Here is a 22842-nt window from a genome sequence, read left to right on the forward strand (position 1 = left end):
GGTTGTTTGCAAGCCTCGTTTAGGATTTGTTGACTTTTGATGGGGATGCGAGCGAATGCCATAGACCACACATGCACTCGGGAAGTTATGAGCTCGGGACGTAGGTTGAAACACATAATACAGGCACGTCAGAAAACAACCGCATTGTCAGCTTAATCACCCTGCAAACATTTGCCGGAGAAGCAGCTCGTGCTGCCGGATTTCCTGCTCGCTTTATCCACCCTTCCGGTCTTCGAAAAGCTCTTTTTGAAAATATCAACGGGATTAACAACGGCTTGGTTATTGCTAATCCGCGGGGGAGTAGAATCTTGCTGAATGTCCTCTTGTTGCTTTTATTACAAGCCACGTTCGAGCAGTTCAGAATTTTGGGCTCGTTGAATATCATTTTTAATATCCCTTTGTCATTTGGAATGAAAATTCATCTCGCGTGGAATGTAAACGCGGTTTTGAAAAGAACAAAGCGTTGCGTAAAAACACGCCTGTTTTCAGGATCGACATTCTGCACGAGCCACTTGCAATTCCCGCCACAATTCAATCTGGATCGAATATTCGTGAGCTTTTAACCATAAAATACAGCTATACTCTCTCTTACATCCTGTGTTTCCTTGTTTGTTCATTACCTTTGCCTGGTCGTGTTTGAAAATTTACTACCGCCTCGCAATATTCTGTATCAATTTACATATGAACGTGTAGGTATAACAGATGCTAATTGTATCCCCTCTACCAATGATCTATTAACGTAATTTTGTATGATCGATGATACACCGCGACGTCTCGCTAATTAGTCATGAGATACGGATTATAATCTGTAGCGATGCAAATTGGATTGAACTCCGGGTAGCAAAACTTAACCTCGAGATCAGAGGCTACGAATAAATTTACTGAAAGGTATTTTTGAAGAAACACGCTTTACGTTATTGCAAATGACCTCGAAGGATAATAAACGATATTCTTTCTTTTTTTTTATCAACTGCGAACTCATTTAGCTGACAATATGTCTCAGTATTGTAATAGATTTTGCATCAACCCATTTAGTACGTCGATGTAATTTCACGAGAGCAGACGGTTGTAAATAGTCGTAATTCGCTGTGATCACTTGTTGAAAAAATACATCGATAAATCCGAGGAATCGTGGACTGTTTTCTCGGCAGTTGATCCTACGATATTCTTGTTGTTTTCTCGTGGTTTCCAAGATGGAAATGATTCTAATACTGGATTTTCGATCCCGTATTGAGAATTGTAAAATTACCAAAGCTAGCCCCTATTAATTTTTGTCGAAATTTTTACTAATTTTGAAAAACTCTCGACTCACTTGCCTCGTACGCTTCGTGAGAGCGTTCTCTTATTCCGAAAGCATAACTTTCCTGGCTAATTGAATTCTAAAACTTTTTCGAAAGATCTATTACGAGCAGAGAGAGTCGTTTTCCATCTAGGTACCATCAGCCACGTTGCGAAAGATGTCGGGTACCTTCAAGTGTATATTCAATCAAGTTCCTCGTAAAAACTTTACTTGTTCAAGCAAAATTTTCAAGAATCCTTGTACATGCTGGAAATGAGAAAAGTTCGTACACGGAATCTTTACGCCAATACCGTGTGACTGAAATTTCGCCTAGATCCATACGCGCATGAATTCAATCGTCGTTGCTAAAAAAAATAATACAAACCTTACACCAAATGGCGCGGAATTTTATACGCAACATCAGACGAAACTTTCAAAAGTTTATCCCATACGCGAGTAATTGATAGTTTGAGTATTTTTCTTCTTCATTCAGAATTCAAATTCCACGATGCACGAGAGTCAGATCGATACGCGTAGAAAAAGGGTGAGAGAAGAAAGGGCGGTATTAGAAAAACCGTAATGACAAAAGCAAGTGGAACAAAAACAACGAACATCAATGAATGAGAGGAAAAAAGATGTTTCAAAGAAATACGTCCTTTGCGGTGACGCCCAGGTTTAGCTTCTGCTGAAAATGTGCCCTGTTGTCGAGTGGGCGTAACGAAGCGAAGCTCCACCGCCATTTGTCACTGCATCGCGTTTATTACAAGAGAGGCACGTGTGCCTCAGCCACATTTCAACCGCATCATTAAGGCGAGGTTAGTGAGAATAAATAATAATAATAATAATTATTATTATTATTATTATTATTATTAAATAAATTTGGTAGGGTTAAAAATTATTCTGGAAACAGATTACGAATCGGTGAACAATTTTTAAATACACGAGGCTATGTATTACGCCTGTTAGTTTTATTCAACAATGTATAAAAAATGCCTAAGCTGGGCGATCAATAAAACCTTCGTCGGATCGTTCGGCCTTCTTGCAGTCTATAATTATAAACCTTTCACGTTATATCGGGCATATTATATTCTCATATCTCGTTCCAGTGATGCTCGATTATCGCCAATTCTTCTGGTTCTGATCAATTTTTTCCTAGCTATACCACCAATGTCCTCGCAATACTTTGACACGTTTTATTGTATGTCTATAATACACGGGAAAAGTTCGACCGTTACGTTTGTTTGTTCCCGTCTTTTATATTAAGAAGAAAAACATCTCGCAGTTGACTATACGTATATAACGCGAACTCACTTACGTTCGAACTTTGATAAGATAAATGCTACAGCTGATGATATTACGTAGGATTGAACGAACGATTAAGGTGGTGAGAAATTTTGTCGCGTGTTTTAAATTTCGATGCGTCGAGAACGAAGGAGAAGCTAATAAGTTTACAAATGACGAGACAATTCGCCGATGACGATACCAGATTGTGTGTTCCGTTATTCTGATCGAGGATGAATCGTTTTTTCCGCGACAAAGCTGGAACAGCGACAAGATGAATTGGGATGATCATTCTCACACGTCGAGCGGGTTTAGTGACGTCGAAACGTTTGTGACCTGCGCAAAAATTCTCATAAAGCATGATACGTGTAGTTGGAAGAAAATATACGTACCGATGCCTGACTCTGCGATAGACAAAAGAGCGGGATGATATTTTATTTATGTGAAAAAATGAAGAAGCTAGAAATGAGTATAAAGAACTTATATTAGAAGACAGGCGTATGAGTGCGGACTATTTTCGCGGGTGAGCCAAAAAAATAGTAGAGAAGACTGAAAAGTCTCGACGAAATCGAGACCGCAGACGCCGTTTTGACGTCTGATCGAACATTATAACGTATGTATAGCTGCTGGGACATATGTGTATGTATATATATATATATTAAACCTACTTCTATACAGCTCGGCCCACGTGGTCGTCGCGGTTATATTCGCTGTAGAGAATTTCCTCTCTCGAGAAGCACGTAGGTACATTTCGCCCCCGACTGCAGACACATTGAAGACGGATATATTTATCGACGAGTTGGTATATAATTAGCGGAGCGAAGTTTATCGGTATGCGATCGCTTACTTAGGCGATTAGAATCCCCGGACGACTTTTTTACCGTGTCGCAGAACTTGCGACATTCGCGAGGGCGACGGAAATAATGAACGAATGGTGGGTCATTAAAAAGCCAGATATAAGGGCGTAACACGAAAGGACGCGACAAAAATCTTAGAAATACTTACCGATTTTGCGTACCTATAGTACGAACGTCTTTCTTTTTTTCATCGGGTTATTTTTCACATATTTGGGTGACACACTTTCGCAAGGTTCCCACGATAAATTGAAAGGAGAAAGAGAGACGCTGCCATGCGTGGATTTGGGGAAAGGAGGAAAATATTACGACAAATCTCTGCGAGGGGTCAAGCCTTCGCCAATTCGATATACAGCCTCGAAAGGTCGTTGAAAGTGTCGATGGGCCAACAATTCCGAACATTTTCACACTCGGAGAAATGTCTCATTCGATTCGACGAAATCCTTCCGTTGATATATCATCAGAATTTCGATTTTATTTGATTTCGTATTTTCTTTCTGTCTTTGTCAATTCAGTTACGAAAATTCTGACTGGGAAGAAGAGAATTTCATTTCAAAAAGTGCGCGAGAATTATCTATCTGCAAATTGTCCCGAATCAGACGATAGTTTTCCGTTTTAACACTGGAAGAATATGTAATCCGTTTTCTTCGGTAAACCGATATATAAACTTCGCGGATCGATTTGCAGGAATTTTCATGCTATACCGTTCAACTTAACGAAGAGATCCAATCGAATCTCACGATCAGCATTGAAAACGGATTACATTTTTTGCCCGAACAGCGCGGCTGCTCAGAGAACATTGAACATCCGGAGAGACGGGGACGTATAATTTATATAACGTAATTTCTCGTGGGATTTCTCGCAATTCGTATTCACAAGGGAAAAATTTGTCTTTGCATTGCTATGCGATGTGTTGAAATTCAAAGGAAGCTTCACTTTTCAATTCGTATTCCGTTTCTGAATTCTTTATTGCTCGTGAAGTTCAACTTAAATTTTTCTATTTCAAAATTCCGAATATTTATATCTCGAAATAGCCAAGCAGTAAAAAAAAAAGATTCTCGACTAATTTTAATTAAGAATCCAAGCAAATGACTTGTGTGCGTTTATAAATTCTGTGCACGTTATTCAAAAATGTTACCAAATTCGCCTTATTAATATATCAATCCTGGCACGGTTCTAAATCAAATCAGGATCTAAAGTATAAAGAACTGTCCGCACGTCAGAGAAATAAAATTGCCTAAACAAGTCCAATAAAATAAAATCTGGCTGATGCGTGTTGAATCTTGACTGTCAGATTATAAGTATGTAAATCACGGGAGTTTAGCCCGCATACTCAAGTCCTCTCTGCCAAAATATACATATATAACCGTGTGGAAGAAATGGATAAAAAAAAATAAGAAGTTAGAGAAAGTGCGGTATAACATTTTTTTCCTCAAATCTGAGTGACATTAAGCTTGTAATATGCGGCACGTCGACAACTTTTTATCAACAATTTTTTCCTGTCAGTGAAATAACATCGTCAAGATCAACCTTAGACCGCCACGTTAAGTGAGGCGTAACTCTACATTGAAAATAAAATAGAGAATAAAAGATCGAGATAACAGTGCAGAGAGAAAAAGTGCAAGCAGAGGGAGTGGAAGCCAATAACAACGAAAGCGGACGAGCCACAAAAGTAAAAAAAAAAAAAGAAAAATCCACATGCAAGAAGAAAGGAGATCTTCCTCAGGTCGCAAGCAGATAACGTTACATTAGAAGAGACGTTATTCTACATTTCTTAAGACTCGGTGCTTAAACTTTTCACCTCAACCTGTTGAACAATTATTCTACACAAGTCTCAAAGAAGTAACAAAATCCATTAGATTCAGCCTCCGTCTCCGGTAATACGCTGATTATAAAGTGAGAATCATTTTCATTATTCATTTCGCAAGCCACGTTAATGCGAAAGGTATTTAACTAGGAGTCACGGCATACATATATCACGCACACACATGTGCAATGTCGACAATGCGCTGTAACGCGATAAATTTCATCCCTGTTAGAATATATCATTTTCAACCATTTACTCCTCCTCGTATTCTCCTGGGAACACTTTTCTTGTGCTAATGTACGATGTGTATAACGAGATGCTTGTGGTACCGCGATCCCCGCAGTGGATGTACAACCCGGGGGTGATTTGCGACGCGAAGAGTAAAGTTTTTTTTTTTCCTCGCTCCCAGAAACTCGGCGCTTTGATGACAGCCAAAAACTTGCGAGGTGAGTAATCTCGTTTCTTCTGCTTCTGTCTCTGTTTCTTCAAATGAGCTGGCTCGTTCAAATAAGCTCTGCCACGTCGGACAACTTCGGGCATTATGGATGGACTCACGCTCTCGTGAATCCCCGTGTTCACGTTTTATTACGCAAGGCATATCTTCTCTAACCGTATAATAAGTATAACGGTGACGTTATGTATAACAGGGAGCGTTTCCCCTTCTCGGAGTCAAAAGCTTTTACATTTCTGCTTCCGTCAAATTAGCCGGTATGTATAATTTACATGTATATGTGTAACATATGTATATACATCATCGCACCGGCGCTTCTTCGGACTAAAGTTAAACCGCTACGGTACGTTGGATTAGAAACGTGGATTAAAAAACTGTTTCCGTTGAATGATACGCGTGGCTCATCTTTTCGCTGTATTTTACGATCAATTTTTTTGTTTTTAGCAAATTGTGTTCGCACGACCGTTCGGTTTATTTACGGGAATCAGCTTTTCAATGTCAATGATTTGATCAGATATTTTTAAAACCTGTAACAACCCAGAGGAGAAAAAAATAACCGCAAATTTTGTCGCCCTCATTGTATAATATACATATAATGTATGTGTAATAAACACCGCTAATTTATTATACAAGCGAAAAATCCCAGCAGTGTTTACGCCAACGGCGACGTTTTGATCCGTAAAAAACTATGTTTATGCGTGTGTAAATAAATAAAAAAGTCGTAATATTTATTGAAGCAGTAACACGAGACAGAGAAAAAGAGAAAAAGTATAGTATCGTAACGATAACAACTTTTAACAAGATGTTATCATTCGAGAGGCAGACCGAATCACAGGTAGGGAGTAATATGCCGTCATATTTCATACGTCACCCGGAACACGGTTTAACCGCCAATGAAATCAATGTTCGTTCGCATTTCGATGCTTGAATATGTTCCGACGGTTTTCGAAGAGGCGTCGCTCAAATGCACCTTTCTGAAAATTTATTTTTACAGATACTGAAAAAAAATATTCGTCCGTTGAGTAGACTAGGCGAGTATTTCAGAGCCGGAGACTTGCGTTTCCCGAAATACATAAAACCGAACCACATCTTCTCGGCGACGAGTTGGGCTGAAATTAATCGAACGTGTATCCGATTAAGCTGCCGTATGTCTCGGGCCGATTTATTTTTCAATCTGCATGTCTAAATTTTCAAGAACGAGAGAATAAAAAAAGAAAAAGGATAAATTATCGTCGAATCGCAAGCGAAGCACCGTCGGTGGTAAAAATATCAAACAGATCGCGGATCGAGGGGTTGACGAGATAATGATGCTTCGTTGGAAACGCGAATTTTTACCCTTCCGAAGCCCGCGGAGCGATTCGACCCGAGTTCAATATCGCGACATTGAGAAATGCCCGAAGTTTCGAAATTGTTTGAAAAATCTGGTTAAATATTTGGCGTGCCTGAAAATTAGGGACCTCAGAGGAGAGCGACGTTTCGATTCGTAACGCGTGGAGCGCGAAACGGGATGAGAAAAGAGGAGAAGATTATCCGGCGATATCTGAACAGCTTTCGCGGCCTTCGCAGCCCAGAAATAGCTCAAAAACGTCAGGAGAGTGATAAATTTGATTCGATAGCAAGTTCAAGTTCTCGGGTTGTTACATTAACGGATATAATACAGATGCGAGATAAGTACTCGTCCACCGCTGTTCCAGGCTATCTGCCATTTGATTAGATCAAATTGGAAAAATAGCAATTTCAAATGGACAGCGGCGATCAGGTTCAATCAGCTGGCGTAAGTGCATCAAATCTATTATTCAATGTCGGTGTGCGAAATACGACGATGAAAGCAATTGACTGCACGAGTAAAACCTCGCGACTTTCCGCAGCGAATTTACTATATATCGCACGTGTGCGTACAAATGATCGATGCATTGGCAACGTATCCGTCGGCTTCGCTGCACGGCCACGTGGGTGGAATTTTTTCAATCGTTTACGTATTGCATGCTGGGGAAAACTTGTGTATCGCGTCGTCGCTTTTGCGGTGGGTATGCACGTAGGTTCGACATCTGTTCAAATTGCGGGGGATGAATCGGGCGATAAATTTTCACGGGAACGAGAAACGAGCGAAGAATAATTATTGCCGAGCATTTCACGAGAATATACGTACAACGCGGCGACGAGACCCGATGAAAATTCCCAAGAAAATTGACAGGATACGTATTCAATGAATTAACAAACAATTTAGAAATCAGCGTTCAGTTAGCGACGTTATTCCCGAGAGTTTGCGAATTTTATTGAAACTGGAATTTACCGACCGACATCCGGCGAATGATAATTAGATCGAGTCGACGGTGGAAATTTAATATTCGTAGAGAATTTGTCTGATTAATTATACAGTTGTACAGTTCCTGCAGGTTATTAGAGAACTTTGCATACCTTATATACTCGCTTCTCACCCAAGCAAACTCCGACCTTCGACCTGGAAGTTGGTTGGTTATTGAAGCGGAACGGATCGGCTGAAATTTTATATTGCCATAACTTCGGTTAATTAACCTAGATGACAACTCCTTGCACAAATAATAAGTTCGATGTACACATGCAGGTACAGGTGATGCAGCGCCGTCTCAACTTCAGAGATCAAATATTCTAGACGATGATGTTGGAGAGAGTATGTCGAGCGTGATTTCGCACCCGGAATCGAGAACTTATCTCAACATCACATCTCTGAATTTCAAGAAGTTCCGAGTGAGAATTATCGGCGAGGTGTTGTTGACGCAATTAGTCGATCATCCCGAATATGAAAACAGATTAGAGTCAACTTGCTTCGGATAATTGGATGCAGCTGCAGCATCCGGAGGGATTTGAATATCTATAAATTACAGATATCGGGTTATATATAGCTGAAAGCTTTTCAATTTCCTGGGTAAAAGAAGAACTGGTCTAATAAATCCGTCAGCGTATTCGATGTATATATGTGCATAAGAGTGATAAAAACGTTCGGTGAATTTGTAACGCGATTCGGAGATTCCTTTTTCACTCCTACTAAAGGGACGAAATCTGATTAATTTCTACCACACTCGGATAAACGTCGGCGTATATCTTTGCGGCGTAGGTAATTCCCCTCCTCCAGACCCTTCAGACTTGCGATTCGTTCGCCAGTGATATTCGGACAGGAATAAGCCAGCGGATTCCAGGCACGAAAGCGGTTTGTCCGCTGATCGTGGTTAATATCAGTTATACGTCACCATTTCGGTGGTACAGGAGAAGCTGGATGATGAAAAAAGAAGGAAATAAAACGCGAAAAACAAGAAGGGGAAGAAGAAGACGAAGAAAAAGATGAAAAGGGAGGGATGCGAAAGGCCGTCTCCACTTCTTTCTGATAACTTTTCTCACCCGTTTTCACCGCCGCGTCACATACCCCAAACGATTTAAGAGAAGTGAAACGCCGAGGTCCGCAGTCGCGACGCTCGTATTAAATAAAGAAGCAAATTTACGGGGTCGTGTCATTGTTACGAGCAGTAAGCAGCGGCCAGCCTCAGACGTGATTCTCTCTCTCTCTCATTTTTTTGCTTTTATTTAATATTTTTTTTTTTTTATTTATTTTCATTGTCATTTTGTCTCGGCATTTTGCGACATTTTCATCGTACACGCACGCCTAATATGCGTTGCGTTAAACACACACACACACACACACACACCAGCATCGACGGTGATCTGGAAAGTGAAGTTTTTACAACATCGGCAGGAAGCTCGGCCTGCGCCGCTGCAGCGGGAGATTTAATTGTGCCATAAAATATGCATCAGACTGCAGTCGAAACGACGCTCTTGCATGCCAACTAAAAGCCGTCCCAACTATCAAGAATATACTGTAAACACAATTAATGTGCCATAACTATATGTTACGTACGACGCCTGTTGTATCTGCGCATGTTAATACAGAGCGGTATTATTCGCGATAAAAAAAAAACAATTACCTTTTTTCCGATCCATCAAAGCTGCAGCAGCGACTTGTAAACTGTGATGAAATGTTACGTGACGAATATTATACTAAAGGATATATGAAATTTGTTACCGAAGAATGAAATTCGACAAGATGCGAAGGTGAGGGATTCACATCGATATCTGCGGTACTGGGGAAGGAACGATACTGTTGAGGTGCTCGAAATGAAACTGATAAACAAGTTGAAGAAGCGAATCATCAGAGGAGGATACCGGAGTCACGGAGTCGAAAGATTAAGACGAAGATAAGGCCGCAAATATATTCGGGACGATAAAATATGAGCCGCGGAAGCGAAGGTAATTTTAGAGGTTCATTGATAACGGGGTAAGATTCGATCAAGAAGCGGCGCCACGCGAAGATCGAAGTGCACGGATCGGCTGTAATGTAATATATTTATAGCAGAGTCTTGGTTATTGTCAAGGTGACACCGGCGAAGATAAAGCTGGTGTATTTGCGAGATTGAATCGTCGGCCATGGAAGCCTGCAATTCGATTCGCGGCGCAGATCCTCTCGTCCAGCGTTATAAATGTTAGCCGGTTGGATATAAACAGATCATGCAGCCCGCGATCTGCACGTGGATCTACATAAACCTTGCAGCGTGCCTACTTCTCTTTAGCACTAAATATTTCTGCAGTCTGTTCAAGATTCCTTGTACAACACGCGCCCGAAGCAACTTATCTCAGTGCGGTGCGCCTAGAAGAGGAGATAAAAATCAAGAAAAATTAACACTCTTCGTGTTCAAATGTCATCTGCCATGCGATCCTCTCGTCGACGTAATTTCCTTTCTCCTTCTTTTCTGCTCTTCGCGCAGCAGCGGCTGATTTTTCTCGCTTATCTCGTAACTTGGCCAAGGCTTTCGGAAAGCGTTCTACGGAGAAAAGGAGAAACGCAAGAAGGTCGGAATCCCAGCTGAATCGGAGCCCCATTTGCATAAGGGCGACTGCAGCTACCCACTTTGATCTCGGCCTCTCTCTTCGTACGAGAATGTTCGCGAAACACGTAATGAGCATGTATATATGCATATACTCGAGGAGCGTAAGAGAAGAAGACAGAAAACTACGCGCATTCTGTTTTTGCAGAATCCAACGTTAGGTCCCTTTCACGCTTTTACCGTCACCCGACCGTTTTCGTGCACGTAGCACCCTGTATTTGCAGTTCAAACGCGTCTCGGTACAAAAGATTTTTTTTTCCTTCCTCGTGCCATTTCGCGCACCCTGCACGCGCTACTCGTTTCTCGAGAGAGAGGGTGCACTATACTTGGGAAAGTGAAATTTAATTAAAGAATTAGCAGAAGGTAAAATGGGGGCGGAATTGAGAGAGAGTCGAGCTTTTCGGTACTTTGCCTACGCTACACGGCGATATCTTGTCGTAATTACGCGTTCAATTCGCCCTACGTATAACTTACCGCCACGGGGAACGAATCCCTAAGAATTTACCCCCGATCGGTGAAAGCGGGTTGAAAACCAACACTTTCAACGGCGACGAGGATTTTCTAATTGTCTGCACGAGCTGCTCAGCGATTCCGAAGGAGCCAAACTTGTATAGTTATTGTATAAACACGGTGTTTGGTTTACACCTTGTTAGGTATGTCGCGTATGAAGTTGCGCGTTATCCTTGGCAAGATCGTCTGTATTTATTTCACGCCTCAATTTTCTCAAAACTTCATCCCCCTAACCAGTTTGGCTTATACCTACACTACGTTAGCGAAGCTTACCAAGTTTTTGGCGCGTGAGTTGAGGTGCCCAAATTTAAGGATGGGATTTGCTCAAATCCTCTAATATAATACACGCATCTCTGAAATTTATGAGCTCAGAAATTGAAAGTGTGTATATATATACATATATGTTGTTTTCTTTTTTTGTTATTCCTCTTCAAATGTTATACTAATTAATAATTCGCTTCGTATCCTGCGGGTGATCAATCGCGTTGCAATTCTAATGCTAATGGTATTAGGTGTTTGTCTACGCTCTACTGTGTGGAATTTAACCCAAATTAAGACGAGATTAATTATTCTGGGTATCCGAACGTCGCAGATATAATATTAACGTCAGCCGTGCGGCACAACCCCATTTTCGTGATCCCTCCGGATGGTAATGAAAATTTCATCTCATATTCATAACGTATGTGTCTCTTTTTCCAAGAAAGACTCGCATTGTGTGGGTATGTATGAGTTTAGAGTGAACGGATGTTATCCGAAAAATCGCAAGCATAATTCAGACTCTCGGAAGTACGTTTCTGCAAATTTTCATCCTCAGGAAAACTCTCCGGATTCTCAGTAATGCGACTGCTTTTTATTCATACACGTCTCGTTTACGTTTTCACGGTGGGCAAATATTCGCGTCGTCGCAGATTTTACGAACCTCAAACTGTCCTTCGGTAACAAATTAAAGAAACAAAGAAACACCGTTTTCATCAACTACGGTGAAAGAACGCTGATAAACGCGAGGAATTTTCTCAATCTTCCAGCTTTGGCTTTGATTTTTACGCTTCGTTAGCGTCATAACGTCACACCGGCAGCAGTTATGCGAAGAGGAAGTCACCCTTTGAATTATTAGTCGTGCAACGTATGTTATAGTGCCCGTATTTCTCGCTCGGCGTTATATTGCTTCCGCGTGTAAATTAGAGGTGGTAAATTCGCGGAGATGAAATTACAGAGAGCGACGTCCCGGATTCACGCTTTCGCAGCACATGTGGACAAGACTGCTGCAATGCAGCTGAACGCATCGCTGGAGCCGAATAAGAGACGTTGGCACTTAACGGAGCGGTGATCTAATTAATACGCAATTATTTCGAACAACCGAGCGGATATACCCTCACGGCTATGGAATAATCATCTGTTCTGTACGCCGTTGCCGATTAACAGCCCGTTGATTTAATTGTACCCTCCGCTCGACGGTGTCGAGCTGTTTAATAGCCTGAGAAATTGATTACTATTTTCACTATTTTCATTTCTTGCCGTAACCGAAAATTATGGATTAAGGTAGAAAATGAAAATGAGTTTCTGCAAATGTAGACAGAAAATTTATTACGTGATGTACGGATATTTTGAATCGCGTTTACGAGCACTAGATTTTTTACTACTGTTGCGATAATTTGACGCTGGTAAAACAATAAAGTGATTTTCAGACGTTAGTCAATTGAAAAAATGTAGTAAACTTAACGAAAAGATTTACTATTGCAATAACCAGAAAATTTTACATCGACAATTATGTTATTACATTGAATAGTAAGTAATGTATCAGATTTTTGTGCAATTCGAACAATACGAGTATTTAAATCGTTCCTCCAGCGAAACCCATTTTACTAGAATTTTCTAGGAACTTTGAGTAATGAAATTTTTCTCAACGTGGCTAAATCGACTCGTGCGGATCATTAGGTATACAATTCTCGATCAATTGCATGGGACGATTGTCTCCTGCAACTCCTTGTCCAATTTCATCAATTATAGCATTCAACCCAATCACATTATGTACTCCGTTGTCTGGAAATTTCATTCGCTTCGTCAGGACGTGAACAATTGGAATAATTGTTTCAACTGCTTGCAACTGTTTAAAATAACTGTGGCTGAATTGCTTTGATCGACGATTGAATTACAGTTAAAAGATTTCGACGCTTACTATTTCATTGATCCCGTGAAGAATGGCGAGGCGTGATATTTGCGAAGTGGTATTTTTTGCACATACGCAGAATTTGCCCACTCGATCACACGCGCACGGACATCGCTCATCTTGACGTCCGTGAAACTGTCCAAAAGTTGCGAAAACGGGTATACGGTATTCTTTCTCGAATAATCAAAGGAATTTAATTTCACGACGCGACGCTATAACCGAGGCGTTCCGGTGTTCGGAAATTTTAAATCTTTTGGGCGACATTGTTCGATGGGCTTGCATAAATTTAACTCCCGGTGTGACGTCACCGCGTTCCACGCGCCTCGATCCTCGGCAAATTGGTCGACTTGTACCTAAACGAAGATGGAAGAAAAATTGTTCGTCGAGACGTGAATGTAAAAAAATTATTTATTGTACAGATCGGCAGGTATTCTACGCGGGTATTTACAACTGGAGGAATGCGTGAGTCTTGGATATTTGAATTGATAACTCTCTACGTCACGGGCACGTGATTCGTCGTGGATGATCAAGCTTGAGCAAACAAATTAGCAAGATCATCGTGATGTGGCGATTGGATTTAAGATCAAAAGCACGACAAGCTAGAAGAGATATGTATAAATGCGCACGATGATAGACGTGGTGTATTCGCCTGGCTTACCCCATTCGTAGCTAATGGATAAGATTTCCCGGACGTTGATTCGTTGCGCACTTGGCGGGAAAGTAGAAGAAATAGAGTAATAATAAGAACGGGAGGAGGTATAAGAGAAAAGAATCTCTTGATTTATCACTCAACTTCTTCTCTCAAAGATTAACTCAAGTGTAAGATTTAGACCGCTAGATATACCGCGAGATGGAGTGCGATCATAGATCTCGGACTTTCGAGGACTCTAATGCGGTTTATAGGCGTAAGATTTTTCCCGGAAACTCACCTATAACACTCCAGTTCACAGCCAACGATTTTTCCACCAGTATTTGAAAGACATCCGTACCCGAGTCCCTGTGAAATAATTTCTAGAATAAAAAGCGACGGAAGTTCGTTGTAACAGATTCTCACGATTGCCTCGATTAATTAAACTTCCAACTTCGGGGTTTGGAGTGACGGTAAAATAGGGAATCGGCGTGCTGCGTATTTCCTATTCGGGAAATAATTGCCCTCGCGTTGAAATGAAAAATTCCTCGACGATGTGCGACTGGAAGTTTCGCAGCTTCGCTATCGCGCGGTCTGCGAATCAGCGAAGGAGATGAAAATTGTGGATTAAAAAACAGCCGTCGATCTCGAAAGCTCTCGCCGGCTTCGAGGGAGTCTCAACAACTCGCGGTGCACGCGAAGCTTGCAACTTAATACCCTGATGATTAACACGCGCATCTCGCGGTGCAAAGCGTGTCCATTCCACACAGCCGCCCAGCGGCTTGTAAGGGTGAGCGTTTGTCCGATAAGCGAATTCACCGACCGGTGTGTAAGAGGCCAGGCAATGAACCATGAAATTAATACTAAGGCCGGGATAAGATAAGGCTGGACGAAACTTTGCCCTTTTTGTCTATCGGATAAATTACACGCGGAGTGGAGTCAAAGTCAGAGCCAATAAATCGAGTGGAAGCCCGAGAAGATACATGATCTATAACCGCCTGCGATAACGAGATTTATCGCATTTTCTTGAGAGTACTGGCTGGATATGGTTAGTTGGCATTATGGGCAGCTTTGCCGACGTCGTGGAGATGATGGGCGATGATCAGTCGGCTTTTTTCTCACCGACGAATATACGAAAAACAAACATTACGCCAGATCCTCGATACTCTCACCGCGATATTTTATTCACACACTCGTCTAGTATCAGCAAGATTTGATTTTTCAAGAAGGCTGTTTGGCCAAAAATCGCTTCCCTTTATTCGTAAATTAATTATATTCGCAAGCTACGAAGATCTCTTTTGTAAATATACAAAATACAATACTTTTTCATTATAAACGAAAGCTGAGCTTCAAAATTGTTTTGAAATCTATTAGATACGATCGATTGCAATCTATGGTGGCTTATTTTATTCAGAAGACTATTTTTTATAAAGTGATTAAAAAAAATTCTTTGTCTTTCATTGGTTAATCCAATACTGCCATCTCTTCATCATAATCAATATTCGTGCTGCGTTGAAATATTAAATAATTGTTTCAGCGAATTTGTAAAAAATAGTGAATAAAATAAGTCATTGTAGAGTGAAATCGAAAAAATTTACCAGATTTGTAATCAGTTTCGAGCGGTTTGAAATAAAACTTCGATATCCAACCTTTTCTTAACAATTCTAATATTTTCAATTTTTCAATTATTGAACAAATATTTGCAGGCTAATAGGTAAAAAGTATCTATTTATGGCCGACCAACCTGCTTATCGAGCATAATATGCGCAGCGTGCACTATGATAAAAAAAAAAAAAATTGAACTTCTGCAAATCTTATTGCGATAATCCTTCTATCTGAAAATCAGCGATCTAACAAACCGTCGATCTTCTCTTTGCAGTCCCTCTTCCACAAGCGATCCTCATCGACGTCCAGCACCGGCTGATCCTGAGAGGCGAGAATTTTTCATCCGTGAACAGCACCTACAGGCGCCTCTAGTAATGACGTGAAATAATGCCCCAGGAAATTTTCAAGTGGTCCAAATATGGAGGAGGCGGAATGGCTGCTGGAGAACCTGAACTCGTCGAAGCGATACGGGGCTTTCTCTCTTGAAGCGAATGCCGGCTCTGCGGCAATGAACGTGACCCTAAACGTATCCAGCCTTAACCTTACGCAACAGGAAGATGGGATCAACATATACTATTTTTACGAGGTAACTTGTGCCCCAGATTTATCTACATCTTTGACGTAAGTTCGTCTTCTATTTGCAGCGATTTGTATTTATAATATTGCATGTACGTTACACATATATACATATATACTATATAAGCGTAGAGCTGTTACGCTCGATCATAATAACGCGTATCGTCGGTGAATGTTGTCATTAACAGTGTTGCCCGTTTCGAGAAACTCGTTAAAAAGAAAAGAATTATCACAGCCAGATATTTTTACGTGGTAAAATTTTCGCCAATTCGGTTGTTCCGTCTTATATAGCCGATAAATTGGTCCGTACATACGTGACGATGAATTCTTACGACCTGCAGGATATAATAACAGTACCATCATACCGATGTATGTACAAATTGCTCGCGCCGAAGACCGACGTTCATTCCTATATCAGCTGGATATCATCATCGGCACGAGCATAAATTATTGCTTTAATAAATGCATTTACTAATTAGCGATCGATCGATTACCGGACTAGAAGAACAGCTTGTTTTAATAGCCGCAAGTTGTAATGAGGAGTAGATTTATGTCTTAATTTTTACCACGTTCCAATTAGCCAACAAATTCTCGACGATTTTCGATCGTAATTCATTCGGGACTGACTCGATTTATACACAACATCGATACTTAAATTCTATGAAATAATATACAACCGGACGTACTGTGTATCAGAATTGAAAATTTCGCAACGTTTTTTACTGATATTGATCTCAAAACAAATCTCTGCACTAAAAAATGGTCAATGATGTGGCGAAATACGGTACACGGTTGGAAAAATAACGACTGATGAATGCTAGAATTTTCCAGACGGACGTCGATTAGACCTCGATCTGTAAAACGTACGCGGTGTTCGATACGGGCGAAATTGGTAATCCGCACTTCGTTCCAGGCTTATGCTGCAGGCCCATTCTTCAAAGGCACAATTTATTACCGGAGAGTGCTAGGCTCTCCACATAGGATCTGTCCATCAGGCACCGCGCTTGTTTTCAGGTTACATAAACAATTTTATTGGAATTTACGATAGGGGCTGCCAACAAAGCGCTCCAGAACTTCAGGAATGGAAGTCCACCGTCGTATATACGTACTCGTAATGCCGACGCGTTTCATTATGTATATATATATGTATATATATGTACACAAGTATATACGACATATATTAAACATGAAATACCGCGCGTTATTATCCGCGGTTTTATTTTTAAAACGAAAGGTAAACTTTTACGGTTTAAGAGTTCTTTTCGCCGAAACTCTTTTCTCCTTGAAAATAATTATTGTATACCGGCACGGATTCGGAGAGGCATACCTACATTATAAGCAAAGAACGGCGCCCAATGACTGAGAGATATTTCATCTCGGTATAGAAAATAAACGTTATTATATGACTAATTATCTGTCCTGCCCGTGACGGGTGTAACAATATACAAAGAGCCTCGTTGTTTAATCAGCGATGGAAACGCGACGATTGTTCAATTCGCGGGTCGTCTTTGATCACGGCTATTAGCCGCGTGTCGAAAAGAAAGCGAATTCTTGTTCGAGACGGTCGAGAATATCGCACGTACGTATCATAGGTGTGGAAATTTATGCTGGTTTCATTTTTGTTTAATCGAAACGAGCGTAGAAGCCAGGCCAAGGTTGATGAAATTCGAACGAACTCGCAACGTCCTCTGGAACACCTAGATACCTAATATCACTTTTCCACCCGGTCTAGACCCGTAAACACTTGGCACTCGGTCCTCGTGTGAACAGCCATCTAGTCGCGGAGGGGGGAATCCGGTGTTTTTATCAGAGAGTCATCGCCGTGATCTAACCGGGAAAATACTTCACGCAGAACAATCGACGACAGTTTGATACTATTTTTAATAGAAGACAAACACCGCAAAGCTTGATTTAATTCCCCAATGTCAAATCGACGCTACGTACGCTCCGAGACGAGGTATAAAATATACGCGATTTATCGCCTTTGACTGTTCGCCGCTGATGATGACTGAGAGGAAAATTTCGGAACTTATATCGGAGAATTTGAAAATTCATTGGAAATACCTCGCAAGTTTTACTTCGTTATTACGTAAACTACGTAGTTCGAGACGATATGAAACAGCAGGACGATCAAATGACAAATAAATTGGTTACAGAGAATTCAGATGGGAATTTATTTTCTCTCCATTACTGGAGTACCTGTGCGATACAATGTTATATCATCTTTAACTGTAGACAAGTGAATTTTCGACGAATGGTTGAGAATTTCTTAGAATATTTCACCCGCGTGATAACGCCGCACTTCGTCGACGTAAGGTCGAAGCTGTTTGTCCCCTGCAAGCACGCTTAGATAGACATATAATCTTCTATAAGGGTTCCGAAGTCACGTCCTCCTTCTGCCTACTAATAAAATTCAAGATACCCTCGGGGAGTTAATTAAACAATTTCAACCCTCGCGCGAATAGCTCATATCCCCGGCAATTAATCAACACGTTTCTCTCCTTCGAAGATCAATCAACGAACCAGAATTCGAAATCTCGTCACTGCTTATTGATAAAACGGTACACCTATACATTACGTTTACAGATAATCAAGCAAGTTGTTTGTTTTCTTTTACAGAAAGAGCAGTTCGCCGTTATGGGCGGTCTGTTCTTCGCAATAGTGATTGGAAACGGGGCTGTACTGGCGGCGCTGCTGCTGACCAGAAGCCGGAAGTCGAGAATGAACCACTTCATAAAGCAGCTGGCGATCGCCGGTGAGTCGAGTCAATTTACCCCAGAAATATAAAGTCGAGTCATCGCATCGCCCGGGAACAGCGTCGTCGGTAAAATTAATATCACTTACCTCTCATAGGGCGAAAGCGAAGGAAGCTCGACGCGATTATTTTTTTAAATAACTTACGCGGGGGTTGCGAGCGAAGGGTAAGGGGTGGATAATGGGCGGCTAATTATCGGTAATGAGGGCTACGAGGGTGTAAATTGACAGTGAGTTATTCCCACGCGACTGGTGCTCCTGATGTTGGTGCTTCGGAGGCTCTCCGTGATCCTCCCCAATGGGAAATGTTACATCAGACGGTGGTGAAAGTTTTAGTGCGCCCGAGGGCCGCCGTCCTCGCTTTTCGTCAGCCGATACGGCGCTCGACCCTCTTTTCTCCTCGAAGGCGTAAACCGCCCGCATATGGCCAAAACTACGATCTAAAATCCGGGGGCAACCGGAGTGTGATTACCGCTTTTCGAGGCGAACGGGATGCGAAGACGCGTCGCGAGATGTGAAGGAAAAGTAAAACTGAAGCAAGTGAAAGAAAAGAAGAAAAAAAAAACTGAACCGACAGAAGCCTTCTTCGTGCGGCAAATGGTTCCTAAGCCAAGCATTCGCGACGCTGTTTACACGAACAGATGGCGAGTAAAGGCGAAGATCGTAAAACTCGTTACTCAAAATTCATGTAAAATTTCACGACCCCTTTACCGACGATAAATTATCGAATTTATATCACTTGTTTGAATTTAATCACCCGCCAAGCTACCGTAACGAGTCACTTACATAAATGTATACCTCGTGACGACCAGTTGCGTCAGCTCGGAACTCCAAACGGACTGTCGCGGAATCGTATATCAAATCGAAACCCAACATCTTACTAACTACCGACTGCAAATTGGAACGAAACGGGTTCCGAATAGTCTGTTTCGAGCTTTTAAGATTCATTTTTGCGGACCGTTTCGCGTCAGTGGCTTTACAAAATACAAATTACCATCATTAATTTTGTCACGCGATTAACAAGAGGTGAAATGAAACAAGGTTAAGAATGATAAAGGGCTTCGATTTTTTGTAAACAGTGTACAAAAAGCCGGGTTCTTCGTAGGAAAATAATAACCTAGAAAATGGCTGGGAAGTCGGTATTTTATTAATTTGTGAAAGTTGACTCATCCCGGCGAGCTTAACGGCAAGCGGAAGTCGCGAGGGGCGGATGTAAGCGTTTCTTGCTGTGCAAACTAATCGGCCAGCTATCTCTTGGCTCCGGTAAGTTTGCCGCTTTCTACGCAGAGATTAAACACAGGCCAATAAGGCGAGGCGAAAATCATTTTGCGATAACGATTATCAAGGTTTTCGGCGTCTCTTTGCTCCTTTTCCCCTTGCTTCCAGGGCGCAATTTATGGTGCCGCCTGGCTGTAACGGTGATTATCATAATTCCAGAGTCGAACGGTTACCTGATGAACTCAATGTCGTTATTACCGGCTACCTCGAGTGAGATAATTAAGAGCTTGTTACTCCGAGGTCTTACGTTTATACACGTCGTAAAATTTTCTCGGCTCTCAAGTTTGTCGACCTGCGTGTCCGCGGTCCTTCTGTGTTATTAGGTGTAGGTAGACAACCTACGACGGTTCGAAGTCACCGTTGATTGTCCATTTATCCAAGTATATCGCGTTAGTGCAGCTCGAGATTAAAATTCTCATATGAAATTCCATCCAGCGTATTTATCGCCCCGATATATTCTGCTTGTCGTAAAACTTCTTCCCCTCCCTCTCTCTCACTCTCCTTCGCTCTTTCTTTATACGCGCGTGTGAGATCCATGGACCGGATTCTTCGATACCGAATTACGGCCATCGGGAGCACCAGATATCGGTCGACATCATTAAACGTCCGAAACCCAACACCGCCCTGCATTCGTCGATCCGTCCACGTGACATTCGAGTCGGATTCTCATCGAGATAATGCACTTTTCCGTCTAATCGAATACGACCAGACCATTACATATATCCTGCCGAGATGAAACGGGGACCTCTGGGATTCCCCGAAGCAATTCGGCCGCAGTGCAGTGAGGCAAACTTTTCCCATTTTTTTTTTCCTTTTTTTTCCCCATCAGTGAAAGATCAGCCAGCTCCAGATACCCACGACAATGAGAAGGAGGAGAAGAAAATTGCTAAAAAATACAGAGAATTATGGAAGTGGAAAATATGTCTCTACATCCTGCTACCAACTCGACGTCAGATCGCAAACAAGGGAGTTGACGAAACCGAGGTCTACATTTGGGGCGCATGATCCTGGCTTTCGAGTTCGCGGTTGTTGGCCCTTCCCGTGAAATCCGGGGTAGCTGGTTAAATTCGGTAACAACGCGATTTGAAATCCTCGTCGGGGATCGTTCTTATCCGGGAATCGGGTCTCTCGGGGAGTCCGGACAGTTGGCACAAGGGTTTTTTTCACGTTCTGTCGGGGAGTGGAAACAGAGAGAAAGATAAAGAGAGAATGAGGGAAAATTCGAGGCCCCAGTTTTCTTCCCAGGAGGTGAACGGTAGTTATCGTTTACTCGAACGTACACGTGTATGCGCGTATATAGACGTGCGGTGAAATGTTTCGAAAGCGTCGAGGTGTTGTAACCGAGCTTTCTTTGCGCCCGTGATCGCGCACGTGCCGATCTGCACGCGAAACAGTCGATATCGCATCGGTATCGCGCGAACATATCCATATCCGAGATTCGACGAAACAAGGAAAGCACATTAGCCAGGACCCGTGAGGGTCCGGTGGATGGCGTCGCGTCGGGACGACGAACACTCGCCGCTTATACACCTACGCGTATTACACCGAGAGACGGTAACGCCTTCCTTTCGGCATAAAAATCACCTAAAATCCCACACCCGCGGACCCCGTGAGTGTTGGTTATGGTTATTTTTATTTATCTCCTCCGAGCGTCGAGAAAAATATCGCCACCCTGGACCGTTGGAAGATGTAGCTCGGTTGTTGGAATGCGAGACTAGAATTCGTGAACGAAGTATCGATCAAATCGGGCGTCGACACGTGTTCTTAATAATTATTATAATGACACTTTGAATCGTGCAGTCACTGTGTTATCAAATCATTGGTCGTTCAACTGCTTGTCCAGTATTATTCGAATCGGATGTTGGTGAATCTTATCTTTGTTCCTGAAAAATGTTCATCGCTTCGCGATGAGCTTGATGAAAGACGATGTGCGATTACTTGCACCAGCTGCATCGGGATACGAGTAATTGTAAGAATGAAACTCAAGCTCTATGAAATGCAGGAGAAAATAGATTGGCACAACGGTTGCATCAATGGAAACACAATCGCGTAATGCGGAGACGTAATTGTATCATTATTTTATAATATCCAGTCACCCGTAAAGTCGACTTGACGTATAATAAGACGAAATATAATGGCAACGAAAGAAAGTTAGAGAACTCTCCGCGAAGATTCTTCCTCGACGATAATAAGACGAAAGTCAATTTTGCCAAAGAATTATGTGTAAGAGCTTGTAAAGTGCAGTGAAATTTGAAATTATAATCTTTTCAAGGATTTGCGTTATCCATATACGTATACGTGTACTGTGCATATGTGCAAGCTCCGCCATCGCATAAAGTGTCATGATTTGAATTTCTTTATTTTCTCCCCCTTAAGACGGAGAGTGGTAATTAATTTCTTTCCCTCAACATCATAAAGCGACGCGATGAATTTTTCCAATTCATTCGCAATTCAACGTAAATAATAATTACCAGCTTGTATAAATTCTCGCATGCCTATACAATGGGCTAGGTCAGGAATTGTTTTGACAGTCTAGTTAGCGGAGAAAATAATCGACAGCAGTCAAGATCGAGAACGCTAATTACTCCAAAGCTTGCGACAACCGTTGCCCCAGGTCATGTTTAAACTCTAGCTCACAGGTATATAGCTAGCATTTTTTCCCACTTAAATTAGAGGCCTACGTGTCTCTCAAGTCAAGCTAGAGGCAATATCGAGCCAAACTTCGATCCCCCATCTCGC

The 22842-nt window shown here is 41.8% G+C and overlaps 1 protein-coding gene across 3 annotated transcripts in view; it reads left to right on the forward strand.

Moving 5' to 3' along the window:
- The window catches only part of LOC124180746 (cardioacceleratory peptide receptor-like), a 33908-nt gene that overhangs the window by 5476 nt on the left and 5590 nt on the right, over positions 1-22842 (forward strand). For 2 of the 3 annotated variants that reach the window (XM_046566514.1, XM_046566495.1), the window contains exons 2-3: positions 15770-16081; positions 18691-18826. In XM_046566514.1, the coding sequence (XP_046422470.1) occupies positions 15914-16081; positions 18691-18826 (304 nt within the window). In that variant the 5' untranslated portion in view covers positions 15770-15913. Of the gene's footprint in view, positions 1-1772; positions 2095-15769; positions 16082-18690; positions 18827-22842 lie in introns of all 3 variants that reach the window. The other variant, XM_046566505.1, reaches the window with a different exon arrangement.

The sequence above is a fragment of the Neodiprion fabricii genome, chromosome 1 (genome assembly GCF_021155785.1).
Source record: "Neodiprion fabricii isolate iyNeoFabr1 chromosome 1, iyNeoFabr1.1, whole genome shotgun sequence".
In the NCBI taxonomy this organism is placed as follows: Eukaryota; Metazoa; Arthropoda; class Insecta; order Hymenoptera; family Diprionidae; genus Neodiprion; species Neodiprion fabricii.